At 34.7% G+C, this 27,406-nt stretch overlaps 1 protein-coding gene across 3 annotated transcripts in view; it reads right to left on the bottom strand.

The window, feature by feature from the left end:
* Galnt13 (polypeptide N-acetylgalactosaminyltransferase 13) overlaps positions 1-27,406 on the bottom strand; it is a 522,920-nt gene that overhangs the window by 198,793 nt on the left and 296,721 nt on the right. For all 3 annotated transcript variants that reach the window (XM_074070810.1, XM_074070809.1, XM_074070811.1), the window contains 3 exons: positions 11,649-11,815; positions 10,799-11,006; positions 8,054-8,224 (listed from right to left, as the gene is read on the bottom strand). In XM_074070810.1, coding sequence (XP_073926911.1) covers positions 8,054-8,224; positions 10,799-11,006; positions 11,649-11,815 — 546 coding nt within the window. The remainder of the gene's footprint in view (positions 1-8,053; positions 8,225-10,798; positions 11,007-11,648; positions 11,816-27,406) is intronic.

Raw genomic sequence — 27,406 nt, 5'->3', positions numbered from 1 at the left:
TACTGACTCTGAAATATGCCCCTCAAACACAACTTCTTATGTTTTAACTTCTCCATTTCCTTCAGAAGTCCCTTTTCATCCTATGTTGGTGGTTATGGTTCCTTAAGTCATAGTCTACACTAATAACCCCCTTTTATTTCCTTCTCCTACTCCCAAGGCCTCTTCAAGGTTGTGCCATGACAGTGAAACACTAACTCATTACCTTTGGTTCTCTGTCCTTGCTGTATCTGACCCAATTCTCTTTTTGCAATTCCATGTTTCTGGATAAACTTCTCCTTTCCTTTATCCACTACTGCTACTAAGACCTAGAGAATCCCTGGAGAAATAATGAGATGAGGCCACCTGGTTATACAATTCCCTAGTATTGAGTCTCTGCTTCTCAGAAACTGACAGCCATCATTTCGTCCATGTATATTTGTTAATCTGTTCTATTGTTAATGAATCTTTTCTAAAAGTTTGGATTCTTCTCAAAAGCATGGAGATTAAAACAATGCACAATATTGAAACTCCCTCAGTTATGATATCTAATGTCACTCAAGCTAGATATGTTTATGTACCTTCTTCATGACCTTCTCGTCTCTCTTGTTCCTCAGGAAAGAATATCCCCTTTCCTCTCATTGTGGGCTAACATTCATGCTTGTGCCTTCATCCGGCTCGCTCCTGACTATTTTCAACTTCTTGTTCACTGACTTGATTTACGCTTTATGCCTTTGATTTTAAATTGTCCCCTTGAGCTGACAAACCTGCTCAATTAAGTTTTTTTTCTTAAACCAAAATACATTTTTACTCTATCTCACTACTCACTTGTACTCAGGAAATACATTCCTATTTCCTTTACTGATAACCTTATTGAAAGGATACTTCCTAGTAATTCCCTCAACTCCTTTTTAAGTAGAAGCTGGATCCTGCCCTCTGCAGTAACTTCTGAAAAGTCCCCATTGATTCTGAACTTCAGCAGCCCTTCCTTTACTTCTTCCCCTGAAAGCATTCAACACAATTCATCCTCCATCCTACTTGAAATTCTTTTTACCTCTAGCTCCTATTGCATTGTTTTTTAAGGGCTTTCCTTCTGCCAATTTGACTGATCATTATGTGATTGCTATTGATAGCTCTCCCTCTTTCTTTATTTGGGTGACTATTCTACTTGGGACAAGTCCTTAGTTTTACATCCATCACATGATTACAATACAGCATCATAATAATTTGGGGTATATATGCATTTAACAATTATCTTCTCTTGTTCAAAATGCAGTCCTTCCAAGGGTCTCACTTGGCACTTTTCTCTTTCTGTGTTCTTTAACTGTTTAAGATCACTCGTCATATGCTTTTAACAGTCACTTCCATGAGGCTGACTCCTTAATCTGTTTTGTCTCAGTTCTTCCCTCTGCATTAACTGTGTTTTACTAATTACTTGCTACATGTCTTCTTCAAAAAATCCTCTAGGTTATTATTTACAATGGTCAAATAACATAATTTGTAGACTTAAATTCAATGTTTAGATATGCCTTAATCTCTGTGTCTCAAATATGACAAATTATAATAAATGATAAAATGAGTGTTATATTTTCTATACAAATTTGAGAAAAGAATAATTGAAATCTTCACATGTTTTAATTTTTTATCATAAGAAATAATGACTTCTTGGCTAAGTGTTTTATAGAATTAAAAATCAAAGGAAAATTGAGTGCTGAGGGTTTCTCTCCTTCCTCCTTTATCCTGTATGCTACACTCACTGTAGAAAGCAGAAGAGAAAGGAAAGAAACAAAAACACAAATACACTTCTATTAGAATGATATATATCAAGTGTTGAATGCAACTAAAGATGCTTACAGACAATGAAAAGTATGGTGGAATATTATGACAATATTTGAGCACATGTGTTGGTATGAAGAAGCAACTTTCTATAGAGAAGGAACTGTTTCTTTAAGGATTTACGCTGGCTTAAACTCTGAGCAAGGAAGCTTACTCAAATCCTTAGAGTCTGTGAAACACAAACCATTTCAGTGCTATTTTCAGAGAATAAAAGAATATAAAGCTATGTTTAGTATGGGAAAATGATTTGTTTTGCTGTCCAAGGATACATGTACCAACAAGTATGGAAATCAAATACCTTAACCTCTGCATCAAAACCTTATTTCTAATGGAGTGGCAGTTATTTTTTTCCTTTTCTCTTAAGTTGACTTTTATAAACCTCATAACCCTAAACTTTTTGAAAAGATGCAGAGTAGTTAGTGCAAATTTTAATGTTTCCTTTTCCTTTTAATTTTTTTTTCTTAAGAGGAGTCAAAATGAACAATGGGGATAGCTGGAATCAGGTGCATTAAAGTACTTTGGATAATATGATAACATTATTTAGTATATAAATGTTATATTAAATTCATCACCCTAAAAATCTCATACTACCACTGTTTTATTCTAACCTCAACAGATTGATAAGAAAATCCTTAGGCTATAACATAACATAATATATAATAATTATGCTTTTTCTGTAAAGATATATATTCAAATATTCCATCTAGATGTGAAATACTACATTTTTCAAAATCACCATATATTAGATTTCAAAATGAGGACACAAGAATGTTGAATAATTGAATATTCAGAATTTATGTCTTTCTTTAAAAGTATTTGTTCTGCTCAAGATGTTTTAAAATCTCTATTGCTAGAAGTGTCTTATAGAATTCATTGATACTTATTACTATTTATTTTTGCAAACGTCAAAGTGTATGTTGGTAAGATTGAAGTGAGGTAAGACTAATGAAGAAAAATCTAATCGATACAAATTAAGAAATAGGGGCTGAGTGTGATGGTGTACATCTGTGATCCCAGCTACTCAGGATCTGTAGGTAAGAAGATCATAGTTGTAGGCTGACTTGGGAAAAGTTAGCTCAGGAGTCTATCTGAAAAAATAAACTAAAAGAAAAAGGACTAGGGAAATGATTTAAGTGATAGAGTGCTTGCCTACAAAAAATTAAGAAATAAATTTACTTAGTGTTAAATATAAGAACCTTTATCTCAGCATAAGATTTTACTGAATAAAATAAATGTTTTTCACTTATTATACTCACTAGAAGAGCTTTACATTAGACTCAGTGATGTCTTTGAGAGGAAAGAATCACAAAATTAGCAGTGGGTAACATAAATTTTAAAACAAATATCATATCCTTTGATTACATAATTATAAAGAGACCACACTATGAATAGCATAGGTAAAGAATAAATGGTTGGTAAAACATAAAGTGTAAATAACCTTAATTGCCTTTTACTACAAAAAAACAAGGAAAGGGCTAAGTAATTGAGACATTAAAGACATTAAAATTTTTATTTGTAAAGTATTTTAACGGCATAAGAAAATACAGATGATATAGCAAAATTTAAATTATGGAGAAATACATTTGGAAAGAGAGTCTCTGAAAGGGAATAAAAGAAAATGCTAAAAGAGAAGTTTCACTGGCATAATTCTTCTTTATGCTTTTAAACACTTGTTACATTTATTTTGTAAAGCATATATTCACTACCGTTGGGAGTAAATTTAAAATCTAATTCCTGTCAAAGGATATATCTTACTTAAAATTTTATAGCACTTACAATAAAGCCCTGCATGGCAGAGAGAAGAATTTTCCATTTTATAGTTAAGAGGAGTGTAATTTCCCAATTGGAGCAGCTTGAAAGAAAACCTGAACACACACACACACACACACACACACACACACACACACACACACACATCCTCCCCTGGCCAGCTACCCAATGGGGTACCTGTGATATCACTGCAGAATGATACAGGAGCAACAAGATCCATGAGCTTTTCATGATGTGAGCGCACAGCAGTTATAATCCAAGATAGTATTAATCATGTTATTTAATTTTTTGATGTTCTTTATAAATTCCTAATTCTAGCTGAATGAAAACTAAATGCATGAGATCAGACAAATGTTAATAAAAAGGGATATAAAAGTAAGTAAAATGTGTCAGGAATAGAAGTTAATAATTACATCTATGTTTGATTCATTATGATGGCAAGGATTAAAAGAAGATCTAAAACTCCTTTGTTTTATTTTAGGAATACATTTAACATGGTGCTGCAAGTAAGAATGAAAGAAATCATATTAAAATATTAATAATGACTAAATGTAAGAGTCCATAAGGTAGTATGTGGAGAGTAAAAAAGTTAAATTTTTCCTCCTGGAAAATAACCAGGAGGTTTCTAATAAAGAAATCTATTTTAATCAGTGAGAAATTAAAGAAGAAAAGAATATCTTTATAAGTATTTATTGAAGGTCACTTGCAGGGCAAAATTAAGAGATTAATACAGTCAATAAGATTTAAGCCCAGACTCTTTTCCAGAAGAACACACCACACAGATAGTAACATAGTTAACTCCTGTGCATCCACACTTAGGCCATGTGTTCTGACCTCTTTTCCTCATCTGGTATATACAAGGCCAATGCCAGACAGTGAGCAGCTTTGTATTAGAAATGGAAATATCCATTTTTGTATTGTGAACCTAGCAGAGCAGCCCAGAGCAGGATGTATGTGTGTGCATGTATGAAACTCATTTAAATACTTAAACCAAATCACCTCAAATCTGTATGTGTTAGAAAAATTACATAGTATATGCCCAAGTTAATTAAGCAATTTAGAAGATTATCTGCATGATCAAGTAATTTAGCTACTAGTTGTCTAATCCACTAGGTAGTTTGTACACATATTCATACAAGGTTAATGCTTGCTTTTGTTTTTTGGTTGGACTGGGATTTGAACTCAGGTATTCACACTTAGAAACAGGCTCTCTACTGCTTGAGCTACACCTGCAGTCCATTTTGTTCTAGTGAATTTGGAGATGGGGCTTGCAAATTATTTGCCCTGGTCTGGCCTTGAACCACAATCCTCCCTTTCTCAGCTTCCCAAGTAGCTAGGATTACAGGTGTGAACCACGGGTTAATGTGTTCCATGAGTTTCAAACTCAGCAACTTCCCAGGTAGTATCCTCTCAGTCAAGGATCACAAATTTAAAAGATTTTATCCAGACAAATAATTACTTGGAGTCAATTGTTTACAGTAAATATTTTTCTCTCATCTTTGCTTGAGACAAAGGTACTGGAAAATATTTCTCCAAGTACAAGAATGATGAAAAATGGCAACTGACCCTCCAGCTCAGTGTCTGAGACATAATTATAGGAGTTAAAGGGATCAGACAAAGTTTTCATGATACTTCTGAGTTAGCAGTTTCTACCCAACTCCACCTAATGGTACCAAATAGACATTTGGGGCCATTTTTTCACTCTTTTTACCTGTAAATCCAGAGTATTATTTCAAATATATCAAGAAAGAAAAATAAAGTTTGTACTTTTTTCGTATGTAAGACAAATAAGACATATGTAAAGACTATATTTGTCACACAAATTTCTAGTTCTCTGACTCAACAATTTAATCACTCTGTTGTTGCACACACAACGTCACATAATTTGATTACAAAAATGTGAAGGAAGCTGGGTGCCAGTGGCTCATGCCTGTTATCATAGCTGCTCAGGAGGCAGAGATCAGTGGTATTGCAGTTCGAAGCCAGCCTAGGTAAATAGTTCTCGAGACCCTATCTCAAAAAAACCCATCACAATAAAGGGCTGGTGGAATATACATATATATATATATATATATATATATATATCTACATACATATATATGTATGTGTATATATATACATATATATTATATATATGTATATATATATTATACATATATATATATTTTATACACATATATGTATGTATATAAAGGAAAGACAACTAAATATTCAGAATACTATTATTGCATAGTCATAACTTTAAAAACTCCCTTTCACAAACTCCATCTATTATGGAAAAGAAAATATCAAAATCCAGAGCTTGGCAATAGAATAACAAGTATAACCATTTTAAACTTTTTAAATTTAGTGTAACTTGAGTTTAGGTCATAAGTTCAAGTTGACTCTCTACATTTGAAGATGTATGACTTTATTTCTAAATAATGAGTAGCCAATTGCAATGACTACACTGTTCTGTTGTGAGATTTTAACTGAATCATCCTACTAAGAAAACTAAAATTTCAACCTCATCTTAATGACTTAAGCTACTCAGAATTCTGTTAATGAAGTATGGAGAAAATTCTGTCTCCAACACATAGAATGATTTATCTGTTTGTAGGAATGTGAGAAAAATGATCACATTTTCAAGTAATAGATTACAAAGCACAAAAAAAGTTCACAGTGCAGCTATGCTGATGAAAATTACCTGCAGGCTCTTACAGTGAATTAATTAACCTTTTGTCATAAAAGTCTAGAAACTGCAACAGGGACTGAGGTTTCTCTGTTCCTCTTGCTCCAGTTCCTTCAGTATTTTAAAAAATGAAATGATGTGCCATTACTGAGTCAAATAAATAAAACAATCAGAGATTGTAGTTCCTGTGTTACTTCAATAAAGCTGCACAAATTGTGCTTAAAATATCACAAGTTAGATGACTCATCTTTTCAGTTAAAAGATGAGTGGTTGATTTCTATGTAGCTACTTACTTTTATGAATAAGATCAGTAATATCTTACTATGATTGTTAGCCGCCTTCATTATCTAACTTTTGAGTCAGAAAATGAACTTAAATAAAGCATGTTTTTGCCAAGGTATTTTTTAAATGAATATATGCATGCATTCTTATAAACATCACTTTTAAGTGAACAAATATGTTATCTATGTTTAGATGTATTTGCAAAACATTTTGATACTTTTCACTTTGGAGCTGAGCTTAAAAAAAATCAGCTAACACTAAATGAAGCCAAAATCTGAGACAAGAGATTTCTAATAAATTATGATATTATGAGCCACTGTATTTCCTTGGGTTTGTTTTAAAGACAAGTGTCAACAAGAGTTGGTCAATGTGAAGATAAAACAAGATTTAAAAACTTGTAAATTATATTTAAATATTGACATGATAGTCCATGTCTTTATGCAAATGCTAGAAGCCACATTCCACTTTTTTCTTTGATATTGCAGTACACTTTAAGAGGTTAACAAATCCTAATATCTAATTGTTTGATTACAAATAATTAAAGTTGTTCTCTCCCATCAGTCAATGTCTTTTCTTTAGTTTTAGTTAACTCGTTATATTATAAAGTAGTTGACAAGGGATAAATCATCACCCAAAAGGTTACCAGATAGATATCTTGTTTAGATATGGGTTGTGTCTATATAGCTGTTGAAAGTTAGGGTATTTTTCACTCTTCCAAAAGAAAGATGATTTGCTAAATTCATCTTTAAAGAGATAAACTAGTGAATACTACCCAAAATAATTTTTTAGGAAATCAATTGTTGGTAGCAGGTCAGAGGTCCACAAATATGTGCTGGAATAGTAAAAGGAGATTTTTATAGCAATGATGTCTGTGATGCTTTCAGAAAACTAAAGATGCTTATGTTATTCCTTCATTTTTATTAAGAGTAAGACATATTTTACTATAAACATTTAAAAGTAATGGTTATTTAAATTAATTTTGAATAAAAATTTTCGATAATTGTTAATATTTTTAAATATTCCAAATTTTATATGTCGCAAACACTGTGTATACATGAATGTAAGTAGCAAAAGATACCTTTTGAAACTATTCCAGGAATTAGGGGAGAGGATGATAAAGGAGAATGGTGGAGGAGGCAAATTCAAGTAAAAGAAGTTAGCTCCTTAAGAGTGATAAACTTAGAATATTTAACAAAACATTTTTGACTATTTCAGACTTGAGAACCCTTCTATTACATAGCATATACTTTAGGTACAATACACATTAAGTATCAAGGCTAACACATTTTGTCACACAGAAAATTCACAATGTACATATTTTGACTATAACAATTCATAAAGCTTCAGGGACTGTGGGTGGCTGAAGTTATAGTGTGCTGGCCAAGTAATGTCTATTTGTACATGGATATATAAATACATGACTTTAAAAAGTTAAAAGCAAGAGCAAAACTTGACAATATCCCTTATAATTATTACAGGAATATACACGCTATTCTTTGAGAGATATGATATACATACCTGACAGGTAGTGTTCTGTCTCCTTTCCTCCTATCCATTTCTCTTTGGGGAACAGGATACCATCGGAAATTCAGTTTCCAGTTAAAACCCCCATAAGTCATGTCTGACCCAGCCATATATTCAAAGGTATCATCACTAATCACATCAATAATCGGGCATACAACTGTTTTCCTGGAGAAAAATTAAAACCAGTTTACATATAAAGATCATTTAAATGCTACATTAGCTTCTGCAAACCTTATTATAGCTGGTATGATACAGTTTGTCTTGTGATTTAAATATGCCTTTAATTTTATTTTATGCTTTTTTCTATGAAATTATTCCCACTGACTATACCTTCTTTATAGTGTACTTTAATGCTATCATGCAAAACCTAATCAAATATACTAATTGACCTTAAAGCTGATTTCCAAATGCATTATAAGTACTAAATCGGCAGCATGAGTTTTGTCTATTTGTCAAGAAACCTCCACCTGTAGCACAATTAGTAGAGTTGCTTTGAAATTATGCATCATTTTAGTTATAACACAGTGAAAAGCAATAGCATACAAGAGGGGAGAATGGATAGTAGAAAACTAGACCTAGTGGTTTGTATTTTGAATAGTGTAAACTGAAGAAAAAATTCAGAGAAAATCTTCACTCAGCAAATACCTTGTAGGAAAAACAACTAAAATCATGAGCTATCAGTATAAGGACATGTTTCCTACAAAGGTAAACAGGGTTATGACAATTTCTGAGTGAATTAGCCTAGAATCAGGAGTGTAGAGTTATCATAATTTCGAGGATAGCTTAAGATTGGGGAAGACAAATCTCTCAAGTTTTATCCTACTTTTCCTGAAGTAGGTAGAAAGCCAGGAGGTTTGATGTTTTTTTTGGTTTTTTTTTCCCATTTATTCACATGTGCATACATTGTTGTTTGGGTCATTTCTCGATAGTAGCTTTTTAGGGTAAGAAAATTTCACTTGAAGATACCATTAGGCACTCCTTTAATCCACGTGTCCTTTCTCTTATTCTTCCTCTTCTCCTAGCTGGAGGGATTCATTAAGGAATCAAGCTTCTGTTATTGCCACACGTAAATGTTTAGGTTTACTCAAGATTATATTGATAATAGCAGATTCTGAAGACAAGAACTTGGTTTTTCATATTTAGCAGGAGGTAAATACACAAACAGGATTCCAAAGCAAAATAGTATTGTCCATTACTCTTATTTTGTAAGGCCAGTATCACCATGACTCACTGAATCTTAAGATCTACAAAATTGGCTAAAGGTTTGAAGTTCTCTGTAATTAGTAGAGATCACATAGCTTTGGAAAAGCTCCTTGGTGTCTTTGGACCCAGCAAAATCATTATCTATCTTTCTTCACTGGATTAAATAATTTAACTTGTGGGGAGAAGAAATTAGATCTTATAATCTTGAACAGATTTCATTATCTAGTTATGGTAACCTTAGAATGTATAATCAGGAAAAAAGATTAGGGTTCATTGTATATAAATATAATGCAAATGCATTTAAAAGATAAATAGTTTATACATGACTAAAATGAAACATTACATTAAAAACTTACTAAGATAATATGAAACACACTCCAAAAAGCCAGAAAATGCATTTAAGATGCTCTGAGCTTATTTCACTTTGCTGGTCATACTCTCCTGTGGGCACTGTACAATACACAAAATGTTATCAGCTGTATACTACACTCAGTTGACTAAAAGGTTTCCACTGCTTTCATGAACAGCCATGGTTCATTTTACTGACAGCATCCATCCATCTTCCTGGTAAGTACCAAATTCTGCCATTTATGTCATGTGGATGAACTAGCTCAAACTAAGCAGCCCTTGTCTTCGGTGTCTAATTAAAAACTTTAATTCTAGAAAGACTCTTCCACTGTTCATGAAATAACTATGCAACCAAGGTGTTCTTTATTGCTTTGCTACCACATCAGACAGAGTGCAATGTGAGTTATCTTCATTAGGTGCTTAGAAATTATACTCATTTATCATCAATATTTATGAATATCTGCAAAAAAGCTTGTACTTCATAGCTATGAATTCTTTCTCATCAGAAAGAATTGCAGGTACATATGAGCATTCTTAATTTCTACAAAGTATTCTTCAAGTTTTTGAGATTTAAAATTTATGTATGTAGAAAGTGACAATGTTGTTTAAATAATCAAACTTAGCTTTTTTTTCTGTTTGCTTAGGTTGTTTTTTGTTTTTTGGACCATGATTTTATTTCAGTGTAGAGTGCATTTTTAAAAACATCTTCAGGATGTATTTGAGCTAGACTCTGGCTGGGGGCACTGATGCAGTGAAGAGAACACTGGTGAGAAGAAGAATGAAATTGTTTCCAACACTTCCAATAACTAGGTAACTGCTTTGTTCCTCCCTATGGTGAGGTCTACATAATACGCCCACAATACCTACCCTACAGGGTGGCTGAGGACACAAAAAGGTACTTTGAAAATGTGTTATAACATATTGTACTATTACAGATTGGACTGGTTTCCTTTACCTAAATGAAAATATTCGACAGATTTTTCGTTTGACTTGCTTGTCTTAATCAAATACCCATGCTTGATGAAAATAAGTCAGTCTTTTTATTAAGTAGAGGGGAAAAGTGCTTTAAAAACATATGAATGAAGCCTTCTGAAAATAGCAACTTGGAAGAGAAATTTTGATGGACAGCTGAAGCTGCCCTGACAGGATCAGTCATAACCCATGCAGACATAACACATGAATCCCTACCTGTCTTCCTTTATTCTTGCCAGCAAGGGCTCCAGCCATCCTAATGTGCACTCACAGTGTGCATCCAGAAAAGTTATGACCTGCCCTTTTGAAGCAGCTGCTCCTCGAAGACGGGCTCGTATTAACCCAGAACGCTCTTCCATCCTGATGATTTTTACTGGCACTTCTAAATTTTTTACATAATTTTCTAATGTCAATTTGAGGAAATCTGTAAAATGCAGTAAGAATTTATCAGAAAAACTTGAAACTGCTTTAAGACAGAGTAGAGATCCTCTAAGATGGAAATTCAACAAATAGAAATGATGGCTAACTCTTATAAAAACTTTTTGCATTAGATGAAATAAACTAATAGGGATTTCACCAACTCATGAGTGTCCAGACATATAAATTCTCAGTATAATCAACTGAGTTTGAAAAAAAATGCAAAATTTTTGGAATTCATTTTGGCTGCTTTATTGGGCTAGTAAGAGCCAAAGAGACTATGAACAAAACTGAATTAGCTAATTGTTCCTATTATTGACATCCATACACAAGGTGTATGAATGAAAATTTGATAGGTGGTTGATTGAGTTTGTGGCAAACTACAGATCATTGCCCAGTTTTGACCACAGGAAAGCTGTCTAATAAAAAAATACACGAACCGGGCGTCAGTGGCTCACACCTGTAATCCTAGCTACTCAAGAAGCAGAGATCAGGAGGATCATTGTTCGAAGCCAGCCTAGGCAAATAGTTTGTGAGACCCTATCTCAAGAAAACACATCACATAAAAGGGCTCGTGGAGTGACTCAAGGTGAAGACCCTGAGTTCAAGTCCCAGCACTGCAAAAAAAAATACATGAAAAAATATATACCTCTTTCACTGGCGTCATCTACCAGGATAACCTCAGAGAGTAGGTAGTGTGGGGAACGATTGATAACACTGTACACAGTTCTAAGGAGAGTGCTCCAAGCTTCGTTATGAAACACAATGACTACACTTGTGTTTGGAAGTTCATCAGGGTAGACTTTTGTCTTGCATCTGTAGAAGAGGAAGGAAGAGGGATATGAATAAATTTATTTATCTTCCTGATCATCATAAGAAGAAATATCCATTATAACAGAACTTCAGACTTAAAAGCCCCTTGAAAGGCAGTGTTTTATGAATATCTGCAACAATTTTCCTTTTATAGGCACTGCAAGTAATCACTTGGCCTTTTGAAAATTAAATATGCATAATTACTAATATTTTATATTAACTCCTGCAGAGAACAAAGCAGCATGATTTCCACAAGCCTAAGAAAAAAATCTAAGAAGGTAAAATAACATTTTTGAAAATGTCAAAAACAAAAGTAAAACCAGGTACAACAGGGACAGATTAATTCAATTAGTGGATACAATTTTTGTTCTTTGTTTAAAATAAAGATTTATTACATAACTCAAGAAGTCACAAAAGCACAAACAGACATGAGCTCCCAGGGTTTTGAAGCATGTAAAAGTGAGATTATTTTTCTGTTTTAAAGTCTAATTTTATATGATTTCTACTCCATTTGAGAATTCTATAAACCATGTCTACTTTTAAGGAAAGTTAGGAGTCTGGTCCCTGAAATTTCCTTATTTCCTGGAGGTCAGGAAAGGCAATGGGTTCCTAGAACTTACACAGACATCACCTGAGGATTTGTTAAAATGCAGGTATATATTGTTAGATCTGGAATGGAGCCCGAAACTTCCCATTGCTGCTGCTGTATGAGAGCACTGATTTGTTAGAGTTTTGTTATCAATAACTTTGGATTTTAATAACTTGAGGAAAGCTTTCAAATTTGCTTACAAATCAAAGAGGTTCAGATTTTACTTTTCAAGCAATCGATCTAAGTGGATGTTTGAATAAATATGATATGTAATGCTCTAGGTGGACATCCCAAATTTAACAGGCAGATGGTCATTTTTCTGTCAACTTCCCATAAACATTTCAACATTTATGTCAGATAATTTTAAGCCATCATGATTATAGAATACAAAAAATGTCAGAGAGCATCTGGAGTACAAGTAGACTACCTTAGGCAACTTTTAGTGTAAAATATTTTAAAGAGCTAGAAAATTAAAATATTTCCATAAAATAAAATTAAGCAGATACCTCCTGCCACTTATGACTATCTAATACATTACACAAAGCAGGATTGTTAAAATTAATTTCTTTCACAACTGAGTGGAAAAAACCCAATGTGGAATATGAAGGCACATAATAAAACATAACTGATTGTGTGCCTGGTGAGATCTTAATCATCTTTTCAAAATAGCCTAAAATATCTCTACTCAGTGAAGTCTTCTACAATATGGCCAGGTAAGGATGTATATGTACCTCAATTTAACTCTTTTTTAGCCTGGATTTATTTGAAAGCATCCATTAAACACCCACAATACAACAGGTATAGTGCATACAAGAAAAATATAAATGTAAGGGATGGGTGAAGTGATGGAGTTCATAGCTGTCTCTTCTCATTCTGGTGACAAGATTCAAAAGATTTGCATGTACTTCACTGTTATTTTGGTTGGATCTCCAGGGAGCTCATCAGTAAACAGGCTAAGAAAGCCATCTTCATCTGCCTTATCAAAAAATATCTGATCATTTTAGGCATGCCAAGCATAAACTATGGCAAATAAAATAATATCATGAATAGCAAAGTAATTTGTGAAAATAAGATGAAGGCAGTCAACCACTGTCTTAACCCAAAGCTTAGAGTCATTAAGGGATACTCAACATCATTTAGAAAAGAGCAATTTCCTTTAAATCAAGGTTTTATACTTGTTACTCTAAATGAAATAAGGAAAACATGGATGAGATGTAAATTTAAAAAAATTATTTGAAATATCAAAATAAGGTTGGGAGTGGTGAATCTGTAATCTCAGCTACATGGAAGGCACATTAGGAGGATCTTGTTATCAGGCAGGCTCAAGCAAAAGTGTGAGAGCTTATCTGAAAAACAACTAAAGCAAAAGTGGACTTGGGTGTGGTTCAAGTTGGAGAGGCCCTGAGTTCAAACCCCAGTACCATACACACATACATACATACAAAATCAAAATAGAAGTAGATATTTAGATCCATCAGGTCCATCATCATAATCAGTTTTTATCAAGTTCTATTTTTGTAGTTGAAAAATCCACTCACAGTTCAATTTTATATGCATTACATGTAAGAAAGTTGAAAAAATGAACTAATTTCCTATTAATGCAGCTATTGGAGTTTATCTAAATCAAATTTCTACTGTAATTTTTAGCATAGCATAAAATTACATGTGGCTAATATGTTTATAAATTCCTTCCCTTCTTTCTATATGAACAGTCATTCCGCAAAGGAACAAAATTTCAGTTATATGGTATGAGTAAGTTCTAGTGATCTGATTGATTTACAGTACAGTAATTGGAGCTAATAATATGATTTTGTGTATTTGAATTGTACTAAGAATTGATCTTAAGTCTTTTTTTCATAACTGAATATCAACAATATGAGGAAATGGATATTTTAATTGGCTTGGTTGTGGCAGTCATTTTATAATGTTTACATATCACAAAATATTAAGTTTTATACTTTAAACGTATGTAAGTTTTATTTATGAAGTATACCTCAGTGAAGCTGGAAAAATGTCATTCAGCAGCAAAGACTCTGGGTACTAATACAATAATCAACAGGATCATTTTTAAGCTGTACAAATTCTATTTCATGATTAAATAGACCTTATAGAAGAAGATTTCAAATTTATTTGGACACAGATTTCTATGAATGCTGTCAGGTTTAATTTATGAATGCTAAATCAGGTTCCTATTGTTTTGATGTTTCATTCACCTCATCTAAAAGTTTTCCTCCAATTTTAATAGGTATTTCTTAACTTAAGAGAGGAAAACATTTAACTCATATCTCAATAGTAAAATGTAAAATTTCATCTTGGGCTATATTTCATCATGTGAAATTTAACTTTTAGTGTTATTTCCTGGCTTTATTTGTAGACCATAATATTTTGTTTCAATACTAAATCATTATACAATCTTCTTTTTCCTAGCAGTATTAGGAATTGAACTCAAAGACTCATGTGCTAAGCAGGAACTCCACCACTTGAGCTACTCCACTAGCCTTCTTTTTTGTGGTTATTTTTGAGATAAGTTTCCCAAGTAGTAAAGAATACAGGCATAAGCCACTGACACTCAGTCCACTGTATAATCTGTAAGAAGAAGTATAAATGGTGATTAAATTCAGCACCTGTGCTGGAAACAGTGCACATGAATTGAGGCAGTGGCTACAGGTGCAGCTTGGACCACATTCACACAGACTTAAGGAGTACTGCTTACATGTGTTCCACCTGGGAGACAGTGAGTGTAACTTACAACTAGCTGTAAAACTCATCTAATTTCATACACACAAAGTTAAAAAAATGTACATCTCAGAGTGGATGAATACAATATATTTTTTGTTTAGTCAAGAAAAAGTACTTAAAATGTTATTTAGTTTCAAAAATGCCTTTAGAATCTGAGAGGGTGAGTTTTTATCTCATTGATTTTCTCATAAACAATTCAAAACAAGCAAAACAAGAAAACGATATGAAGAAAGTTTAAGTACCTAAAATAAAACAAACAAACAGAAGTTGGGTATTAATCTTCTCTCTCTGGTTCATAAAAACAACATGTCCATTGTGATATTAAAAGAATAATTTCACAACTTTCCACCTTAGATTTTATATCTTTTATAAAATAAGCTTAAAGTAGGTAATCTTAAAGCTATTCTCCTAAACATGTGGTAGATACTGCTTGGTTAGGCCAGCAGACTGAAACTAAGAACGTCCAAAGAGTTAAATTGGAAAGAAATTTTAAAGTTGAATAATTCAAACTTTCATTTTGCAGAACACAAGTCTCAAGTCACATAGCTAATTAAATAAAATAATAATATAGTGAAATAATAAAGTAATGAAAATTAAGGAATAAATTCAATAATAGTAATTATTGAGTAGTAATTATTGTATAGTAATTATTGAATAGTAATTCAATAATAGCAATAATTTCTGCCTCATATTATGTTATATCAATGGTAAATGGTGTTGATTAGAAAAAATATTTTCTATTTCTAATCAGAATAATTAGAAACAATAAGTTATATGAAATTAGACCTTAATATTACATTCAAATATTTATTTTTACATGAAATAAAAAAACAATCATTTCCCTCAGACTATTTCATTAAAACTAAACATAGAGAGTCATCTTTCAGGGGCAGAGTGTAGTTCACAGTACAGTGCTTGCTTAGCATGCATGAGGCTCAGGTTCAAGTGCAAGCATGGCAAAGAAAAGAAACTCAACTTTCACTGAAATTATTTACATATAGATCCAATGCTCTTTTGACAATATGTCTTACATTAATTTTCTTTAGTAAACTGCTAAATAGAAGTAGCAAAAATTAACATTATTTTGGGACCACAATGTATATGTAGTTAAGTTTGATAGCAAAAGTAGCATCTTGTTAAATTAAGTGTCAGAAATCTGATATTCTAGTGCATTTATAAGCCTTATCAGCATTGTATATAAATGCTACATTGTGACATGCCTAAATTATAATACTTGCAAGTAAGTGACAATTTCTTTGCTTTTAATTTTGTAATGATGTATCTGTGACACATAATACTTGCTGAGTACTGGAATCATCCCAAAAGTTGGAAAAAAAGCTATGTTCAGGTTTCAGTCACAGAAGTGTTGATTAAAATGTGTAGGGTGTGGCATGAGTGATGGCTTTTTTTTAAAAGTCTACCTTAGGCATAAAATATATATTTTGTGAAGCTAAAGCAAAAAAATATCAACTAGTCAACTAGGGATGGTGGAGTGGCTCAAGTGGTAGAGTGCCTGCCTAGCAAGCACAGGCCCTGAGTTCAAGCCCCAGTACTGCACAGACAAAAAAAGAACTGTCAACTAGTTACTTAACTCAAAGGCAGATTTTAAAAATATGTCAACTTTCATTTTGCCTACATCAACATTTTAAAATAAAATGCATAAGTTATTTTTTATCAGATGAAATTCAAAAGACACTACTTCCTGTAATTGTAAGTTTGGTGTGTCAGAAAGTCTTTTCCACTTTATTTACAACCTTCCTGACATCTAGATGCACACTGGTGTCCTAATCTTCTATTTCTTGACTGCAGATTTATAAATATATGAGTAAAAAAATTCAGCAGCTCTACTTTGATGAGACTATGAGGATAACTCATGTCCCAATGTCTGTAACATGGAAACGCTGTGAGATAGTATACCTATTTACCATCTTTCCCCTTGGCTATGCACAGTTTCTGGGAACAGAAAGTGTTACAATTTGATTTTATCTTTTTCAAAACACATTGATGTTTTCAGATAAGTTACCTAACATAATATGCCTCATCAAAGAAAGAAAAATTGATGAGAAGATGAGAATGTAAAATCACAAAAGATCCGTAATTACACAGTGGTTTAGTTAGACACAATCCATTTAGGGTTCCAAAGAAAGGCTGTCAACACTATAGTCTGCATGACTTGTTGAATTACTGTTCAGTGAGCCAGTAGTTACCTTTTACTGCCTTAATCAAAGAAGATTAATAATAGCAATTAAGGTAAAGACTTGTAATGCATGTACTCCCTATATTTTTCATTTTTAAGAGCTATGACAATTACAGAATTACATGTGTTTTATTTTTTCCAAACAATATTCATATATACAGAAAGAAATTTTATCATGTCCTAATTCATCCATGCAAAGAAAACTTGGGAAACAGGAAAGTAGTTCTTTCATAAAATTGAACAGCTTGGGGCTTCAAATAAAATATAGCACTCAAATTTGCAAGGGTTTCTATACATTGAGTTATACATATAATTTGTTAAGCTCTTAAAAGTAAGTTCTCTTGTCATCATTACTTGAATAATTTAAATTTTTTAAAATTGGACTTTAAAAAAAATCTGTTCCAGGTGCCTTATTTTAATATCCAGATATATGCCATATTCATTTTTGGCTACTCATAGTTGCTATCAAATCCATTCCTTTCTCCTTGTTTTCTTCTAAGTGTTGATGGAGATGGGGTAATGGGGCTACTGAGTAGGATGTGATTTCATTATTCCCTTATATCTTGGCTTCCATTTGAAATAATGCTGTGGGAATCCCCATGGTCTCAGGCAGGGCATACTGTTTGTTCATCTCTCCCTATTGATTTCTTTGGGTTTTTTGTTTGTTTCATTTTGTTTTGTTTTTTGTTTTATCACTGTGAATTAGTTAAAACTAAATTACACTGAAACCAGGGACAGAAACAGCACAGACACAATTAGTTAAAAACCTAATATTGCCACAAAACAAAATTTAACCAAGGGAAAGAAAACAGGTGACTGAAACCACCAACTAGCCTATCAAGAACAGTTACACAATACCAACAGGAATGATGGGAAAAAGAAAAACAGATGGAAACCATTCCCCAAAATTTATTATTATAAAAAATAATTTAATACAGGATTCAGAGACAAATGAAGAAAATAGATACCAAGTTCTGGACTCCAACAAAACAAAGATAAATGATGACAAGGAACCCAACGATGTCCACAAGAACTTCCTTAAAGAAAATATCCTGCAAGTAAATCACTGATAATTTCATGGAGATGATACTAGACATGGTTAACCAAAATGTACAAAAGGCACTCAAGAAATTTCAGACACCAAAATAAAGAATATGAAAAGATACAGAAACAAATAAATGAAAATATAGGAGCCCTAAATAAACACCAAAGTGAAACTGAGAACACTATAAATAGGGAAATAAATGAATTAAAGATGAAAATAGATAATATTATAGAGGAAGTGATGCATGATATGGGAAACCTCAGAAAAAAGAATGAAACAGAAATACAAAACACAATGGAGGGCCACTACAGCAGACTAGAACAAGCAGAAGACAGAATCTCAGAACTTGAAAATAAAATGGAAATTCAAGGAAAAACTGAAGAGCTATTAGTCAAACAACTCAAGACCTGTGAGAGGAATATGCATGAACTCACCAACTCCTTCAAAAGACCAAACCTGAGAATCATGGGCATTGAAGAAGGAGAAGATGTGCAAGCAAAAGGAATTAGTAATATATTCAACAAAATAATAACAGAGAATTTCCAAAATCTAGAGAAAACTATGCCCACTCAGGTACAAGAAGCTTTCAGGACACCAAACAGACTTAACCAAAATAGAACTACCCCATGACATATTATCATTAAAAAAACAAGCATAGAGAATAGCGAAAGAATATTGAAGGCTGTGAGAGAAAACAAATAACAAACAAAGGTAAACCCATCAAAATCACAGCAGATTCCTCAAAAGAAACCTTAAAAGCAAGAAGAGCATGGAGTGAGATATTCCAGGCACTGAATGCAAGTAACATTAACCATAGGATACTCTACCAAGCAAAACTATCACTCAAAATAGATGGAGCAATCAAAGTCTTCCATGATAAGCAGAAACTAAAACAATATATGACCACAAAGCCACCATTACAAAAGATTCTTCAAGGAATTCTGCACACAGAATGTGAAACCCAACTTAACCATGAAAGGACAGGCAGCACCAAACTACAGGAAAAGAAAAGGCAAGAAAGTAGAGAGTAACCTCAATTTAGGTACACACAATCAAACCTTCAAACAACAACTAAATGACAGGAATCACCACATGCCTATCAATACTAACACTGAATGTTGATGGACTTAATTCCCCCATCAAAAGACACCATTGGCAAACATGATTGAAAAAGGAAGATCCAACAATCTGCTGCCTACAGGAGATGCATCTCATTGACAGAAACAAGCACTGGCTGAGGGTGAAAGGCTAGAAGAAGATTTACCAAGCCAATGGCCCCTGAAAACAGGTAGGGGTAGCAATACTTATCTCAGTCAAAATAGACTTAAACTTACATTGATCAAATGAGATAAAGGACACTCCATACTAATGAAAGGGGAAAAACACCAAAAGGAAATAAGAATTATTAAACTATATGCACCAAATTTCATCACATATACTCTGAAGGACCTAAAAACATATATAGACTCCAACACAGTGGTAGTGGGATGCTTTAAAATCCCCCATCACCAATAGCTAGGTCATCCAAACAAAAACTCAATAAAGAAATTCTAGAACTAAATCAGAACATAGATCAAATGGACCTGGCTGATGTCTACAGAATATTTCATCCAACTTCTGCACAATACATATTCTTCTCAGCAGCCCATGGAACCTTCTCCAAAATTGATAACATCTTAGGGCACAAAGCAAGGCTCAGCAAATATAAAAAAATAGAAATACTCCCATGCATTCTATCTGATCACAATGCATTAAAACTAGAATTCAAAAACAAAAACAACAGTATAAAACATGCAAACAATTGGAAGCTGAATGATACATTGCTCAATGATCAATGGGTCATTAATGACATAAAAGAGGAAATTAAAAGATTCCTGGAAGTTAATGAAAATGAAAACATGACCTACTGGCATCTATGGGACACAGCAAAGGCAGTCCTAAGAGGAAAATTTATAGTCATGAGTGCATACATTAAAAAGACAGAAATATCACAAATCAATCATCTAATGCTATATCTCAAACTCCTTGAAAAACAAGAACAAGCAAGTCCCAAAACAAGAAGAAGGAGAGAAAAAATAAAAATGAGGGCTGAAATCAATGAAATAAAAACAAAAAACATGTACACAGAATCAATGACACAAAAAGCTGGTTCTTTAAAAAAATAAATAAGATTGACTGACTCCTGGCTAACCTGACTAAAATGAAGAAAGAAAAACACAAATCAGTAAAATCAGAAATGCAAAAGGGGAGATAACAACAAACACTCCAGAAATCCAGGAAATCATCAGAGAATACTCTGAGAACCTATATTATAATAAATTTGAAAATTTTGTCTTGCTTTTTTTTTTCTATTTTTTCCTTTTTTTTTTTTTTTTGGTGCTGGGGACCGAACTCAGGGCCTTACACTTGCCAGGCAAGCGCTCTTCCACTGAGCTAAATCCCCAACCCAAATTTGAAAATTTTGAAGAAATGAACAGATTTCTAGATACTTATCATTCTAATTACTTAGAATGGTAATTTTTACTTACCATTCAAAATTGAACCAAGAAGATATTAATCAACTCAATAGATCTATAACACAAAATGAAATTGAAGCAGTAATATAGTCTCCCCAAAAAAGAAAAGTCCATGACCTGATGGATTTTCTGCTGAATTCTATCAGACCTTTAATGCAGAACTAATACTGACCCTCCTTACACTGCTCTATGAAATAGAAAGAGAAGGAACACTGCCTAACTCATTTTATGAAGCCAGAATTACACTCATTCCAAAACAAAACAAAGACACCTCCAAAACAGGAGAACTATAGGCTAATCTCCTTAATGAACATCAATGTAAAATCCTCAATAAAATAATGGCAAACTTAATCCATTAAGCTTAGAATGATTAGAAAGATCATTCACCATGACCAAGGTGACTTCATCTCGGGGATGCAGGAGTGGCTGAACAGGGCAAATCTATACATTTAATACAACACATTAATAGAAGCAAAGACAAAAACCACTTGATCCTCTCAATAGATGCAGGTAAAACCTTTGATAAGATCCAACACCACTTCATGGTAAAAGGTCTAAGAAAACAAGGAATAGAAGGAAAGTACCTCAACATTGTAAAAGCTATATATGACAAACCTATAGCCAACATCATACTTAATGGTGAAGAACTGAAACCATTTCCCCTAAAATCAGGAACAAGGCAAGGGTGCCCACTATCCTCACTCCTATGAACATAGTATTGGTATTTCTAGCCAGAGAAATTAGGCAAGAAGAAGAAATAAAAGGAATACAAATAAGTAAAAAAAACTATTAAAATATCCCTATTTGCAAACAATATGATCCTATACCTTAAAGACCCAAAAACCCCTACCTCAAAACTACTAGACACCATAAACAACTACAGCAAGGTGGCAGGATACAAAATCAGCTTACAGAAATCATTAGCTTTTCTGTACACCAACAATGAACAAACTGAGAAGGAATATATGGAAACAATTCCATTCACAATAGCCTCAAAAAAAGTCACATACCTAGGAGTAAACTTAACAAAGGATGTGAATGACCTCTACAAGGAGAACCACAAACCTCTGAAGAAAGAGATCAAGGAAGACTACAGAAGATGCAAAGATCTCTCATGCTCATTGATTGGTAAAATCAACGTAGTAAAAACAGCTATACTACCAAAAGCGATCTACATGTTTAATGCAATTCCCATCAAAATCCCAATTACATTCATCACAGAGATTGAAAAATCTACCCTAAAGTTCATTTGGAAACACAAGAGACCACAAATAGCCAAGGCAATACTCAGCAAAAGAGCAATGCTGGAGGTATCACAATACCCAACTTCAAAGTATATTACAAAGCAATAGCAATAAAAACAGCATGATACTGCCACAAAAACAGACATGAAGACCAGTGGAACAGAATAGAAGACTCAGATATGAATCTACACAGCTATGCCCACCTTAATTTGACAAAGGTGCTAACGATATACGATGGAGAAAACACAGCATCTTCAACAAATGTTGCTGGAAAAAGTGGTTATCCATCTGCAAAAAACTAAAACTAGATCAATGTTCATCACCCTGTACTAGTATCAACTCAAAAATGATAACGGACCTTAACATCAGACCCAAAACTCTGAAGTTAGTACAGGAAAGAGCAGGGAATACTCTGAAAGTAATAGCTATAGGCAAGGACCTCCTCAATAGAACCCCAGCAGCTTAGCAACTAATAGAAAGGATGGACAAATGGGACTTCATAAAATTAAAAAGCTTCTGTACAAGAAAAGATTAGTCTCTAAACTGAAGAGACCACCCCCAGAGTGGGAGAAAATATTTGCCAGCTATACATCAGACAAAGGACTGATAATCAGAATATACAGGGAAATTAAAAAACTGAAGTCTCCCAAAATCAATGAACCAATAAAGAAATGGGCAACTAAACTAAACAGAACTTTCTCAAAAGAAGAAATTCAAATGGCTAAAAAACACATGAAAAAATCCTCACCATCTCTAGCCATAAAGGAAATGCTAATCAAAACTACACTAAGATTCCACCTCACCCCTGTTAGAATAGCCGTCATCAAAAACATCACCACCAACATGTGTTGGCAAGGATGTGGGAAAAAAGGAACCCTCATACACTGCTGGTAGGAAAGCAAGCTAGTGCAACCACTCTGGAAAAAAAATGGAGGTTTATTAAAAATCTAAACATCATCTACCATATGATCCAGCAATCCCACTCCTGGGGTTATACCCAAAGGAATGCGACACAGGGTACTCTAGAGGCACCTGCACACCTATGTTTATTGCAGCGCTATTCACAGTAGCCATATTATGGAAACAGGCAAGATGCCTCACTAGAGATGAATGGATTAAGAAAATGTGGTATTTGTACACAATGGAGTTTTACTTGGACATGAAGAAGAATGAAATGTTATGATTCTCAAGTGAATGGAAGGAACTTGAGAACATCATCTTGAGTGAGGTTAGCCAGGCCCAGAAGACCAAAAATCATATGTTCTCCCTCATATGCGGACTTTAGTTCTAGGGCAAACAAATACAGCAATGTTGTAAGACTTGGGTCACATGCTAAGGGGAGAGCACATATGAGAGGTATGGGAATAGGTAGGAAACCCTAAATATGAAAGCGTTTGATGTCCTCACTGCAGAGGAGGTAATACAGAAACCTGAAAGCTTCAGAGGCCAATATAGGAAGGGGATCAGGAACTAGTGAGAAGGTCAGGTAGAAATGAATCAACTTGGGTTATAACACATTTGTACATGGAAGCAATGCCAGGAATCTCCCTGTATACCTATCCTTATGTCAACTAGCAAAAACGCTCTGTCTTTCTTATTATTGCTTATGTCTTCTCTTCAACAAAATTAGAGATAAGGGCAGAACAGGTTCTGCCTGGAAGTGAGGGGGGGCATGGGGTAGGGGGAGGAATGACCCAAACAATGTATGCACATGTGAATAAATGAATAAAAAATTAAAGAAAAAGAACTTGAATAATAATTTATTTTTATTCAAATAATACACTGCTCAAGCCATCCCTTTGCAGGAGGAAAAGCAACTCACAGGAGCAAACAGCCCTCTCCACAGAATAATATATAATTTATGTCAACAAACTGCTTGGAGAAAAGGGCAGAACAGGTTCCACCTGGAAGTGAGGGTGGTGGGGGTAAGAGGGAGGGGGTTGGGATCAGGGGGGAGATATGGCCCAAACAATGAAGGCACATATGAATAAATGAATAAGAAAAAAACTGCTTGTCATTTGACTTGAGAACCCTTTCCTCATTGTATCTATCAATCTTAAACTATTATATTACAGACTTCAGTTCTTATGAGATTCCTACTTTGAGAGATCTGTCTTAAGCTACTTAAGTCCAGACTCTATAAATCCTGATCTCTATAAATAGCTACCTTAGCCTCCCCTCCAAGACATTAAGACTTTCAAGCTTCAATTCTTTTCCTCAAGTGAAATAAACTCAGATTTTCATCAACAGGTTTTTCTGGTGGTGCTGCTTCAGCAGAACATATAAGCACGATATTTCTAATGAGCAAGTTATATTATTTCTTTAATTTGCTAAGTAATGAACCCAATATTTAGATTAGTAAGCAACTACTGGGAGGAGGGTAAGGAGCAAGAGAGGGTAATGCTAAGCACTGATTGAAGTACATGGCATGCAGGTATGAAAATATCATAAAGAAACCAATATTTTGTACAATTAATTTTTAAAAATTAAAAGAAGGGCACTTTTTTTATTATTGTTGTGCTGGAGATGCATTGTAACATTTACAAAAGATCTTACAATCTATCATAGTTAAAGTCACCTCCTCCACCATTCTCTTTTATCCCTCCTCCCCCTATACTCCATAAAATCTCTATCCACTTGTAGTTGTCACTAATTAAAGAAATAAATTCTAACAAGGAAGAGTCACCCTTTAAGGACTTGTAAAGTATTTGAGTCCATTCAAGTAAGCAAAAAAACATTGCTAGAATCCTGAGTACTATCAAAGTGACTATTTTGAAAGGGCTTTGCATATTTGAATAAGCATATATAGGTTTCTTGTTTAAGGAAGTACAAACTTTATTATTCTATCAGCTAGTATTGTCATCTCACTGAGGGAAGAAATGGCTTTTGTTGTGAATTCCTTGATAATGTGGAAGCAGAGGGGATGGGATCCCAGGAAACAGGAAATCATTAAATGCTTTCAGTGAATGAGGTAAAGGGAAGTTTGCTTTGCTCCAGGTGCACTGGTTCTTTAAAGTTTGGAAGACTAAGGAAAGGAGTAAAAGAAGACTAAGGAGAGGAGGTGAACAGGTAAACTGAGGTGAGGTTAAAAGGGCCCAGTGTTGGAAGATTTATAAAGAGGAGTGATGTCCAAGGTTCAGGGCTGACTACTATGTCAAAATGCAAAACCATCTCCCCTATCTATTGTCCATTAAATTTAGGATATTCATTTCTACATTATTAGTGGTTTCATGACTATAGCTTCACTTTGAGAAAGATGTCAAGTTTAGTATCTGGACTACAGTATAAGAAGCAGAGAAAACAGTCACCTAAGCCATCATTCTTAAGTCTAGAAGGCACCTGAATAAATCTTGGGAAGGGCTCAGAACTTCTACTGATAACTCTTTTGAGGTTTAAGCTGCCCTCATCTCTACTTTAAGAGACAGTGCACACTCAACAGACATCTGGGTTATACTAAGAAATAAAATTTATTATTGATAGAACAATAATGTCACCATTTATAAATCAGTGGCTATTTTATCCTCAGACCTCACTTGAGAAACTTCCAAGGAGAGCCCCACCCTTAAACAGAAAATCCTGTGCTCTAAGACATCCCCATCCCTATAAGAGACTACCATGCATGTGCTAACTTCCTTAACCTCCCCCTTCTATGAAAGCCATGCCTGGCCCAGATTCGCTGCTGTGCCATCTTTTCCCCAGCCAGACTGGCAGTTTGGACCTGCCATTAAACTTTGCTTTATGGACTTGAGACTTTTCTCCTGAGCTTTCTTTGTGAGCAGCAATTTTCCTAACATTTGGTGCCGTGACTTGGATCAGGGTGTACTCTCAGCACTGAACTTGCTCTCCTGGCCTCCCTCACCCCATCCCTCTCTTTCTCTCTCTCTCTCTCTCTCTCTCTCTCTCTTTCTCTCAACTCCCATTCCCTTCCTCCAGGATCTGAGCTGCTTTGCAGGAACCCCCAATCCTAGAAAACACCACTCCCTCACTAGCTCACAAGGAAGTTCCTCTGCCCAAATGTGCCTCTAACTGCCATACACCACTGGTCAATCTTCTCTCAAGGTCCTCTCTCTCACTGAGTCCTTCTCACACACAAAGCTGTGATCTCTTTCATTTCCTCAAAATCCTAGCGCTAAGTCTCAGCTCGCTCTCGTCCCTGGGAACTGGGTTCCCCACTAGGGATTGTGGACCCCTGTGGTGAAGATGTTCTCTCTGGGTACTCCACATCTCTCTCTCTCTCCTGAGGACCTGCTATTTTGGGTTCACCCACCATATCTCTCCTCAGGTAAGGCCTCACCATGGGAGATGGACCATCCCAAATTCTTCAGACTCCCCATTGGGATGTCTCCTGGCCAACCTTGGGCCCCTTGGCCTAACGCCTGATCTTAAGCCACGAAAGCTCATTTTTTTCTGTAATCAGGCATGGCCCCAATACCCATTAGAAAATGCCTCCAGATGGCCACTTAATGGCACGTTCAATCCCAATATTTAAAGGGATTTATACAATTTCTGTGAGCATGCTTGTAAATGGAAGCAACTTTCCTACATCCAATCCTTTCCTGACCTCCGCACCAAACCCTCCCTCTGTACTTTCTGTTCCCCTGTGCAGATTCTATTAGTCTCTAAACCAGTTTCTAAATCAACCAATTCCTCTCCCAAACATCCTCCTTTCCCATGTAAGCAGACTTCTTGCGCTGCTTACCATGCCCATCTCTTCCTGTCTTCCTCAGGGACTTTTCTGTCATGATGTTAAACCAGCCACTCCTTGCCAACTCTGGCCTCATGGCGATTCCAGCTCTGGGGAGTGCATGCTCCCTCCCTGTGGGCTGAGACCAAGCCTGGGATTGATTCAGGTATTCCTCATGCTACATTGGGGGAGTCCTATTTGATTATGGCATCTGACGACTGCTTCTCTTTCCCCCTCTCCTGTCTAATGTCCCTTTTTCCTGAGACAGCAACCGGAGAGTGGAGGTTTCATTTTGCTGAAAGTGTTCCAGTATCAGTCAATGGGAGTGACCTAGAGGCACAAGTGATGGCTAATCCCTTAGGCATGTGTAATACTTCCAGGCTCTGCCTTCCCCACCACCTTACCTAAGATGTCAGGACACCTTTTCTGCTTCCTCCATGGTCTCACCGCATGTCCTTTGTCTCTGTCTGCCTTCCCCTCCCTGGGCTTACTGGGACCCTGCCTCCCATGAAAAACCTGTAGCATGGTACCTTATGACTTAAGTTATTCCAACTAGTTTGCCAGGTCTCTCAGTCAAAAG

This window comes from Castor canadensis, chromosome 4 (genome assembly GCF_047511655.1).
Source record: "Castor canadensis chromosome 4, mCasCan1.hap1v2, whole genome shotgun sequence".
NCBI lineage: Eukaryota > Metazoa > Chordata > Mammalia > Rodentia > Castoridae > Castor > Castor canadensis.
The sequence above is the reverse complement of the archived record's forward strand: the minus strand, read 5'-3'. Positions and strand labels throughout refer to the sequence as shown.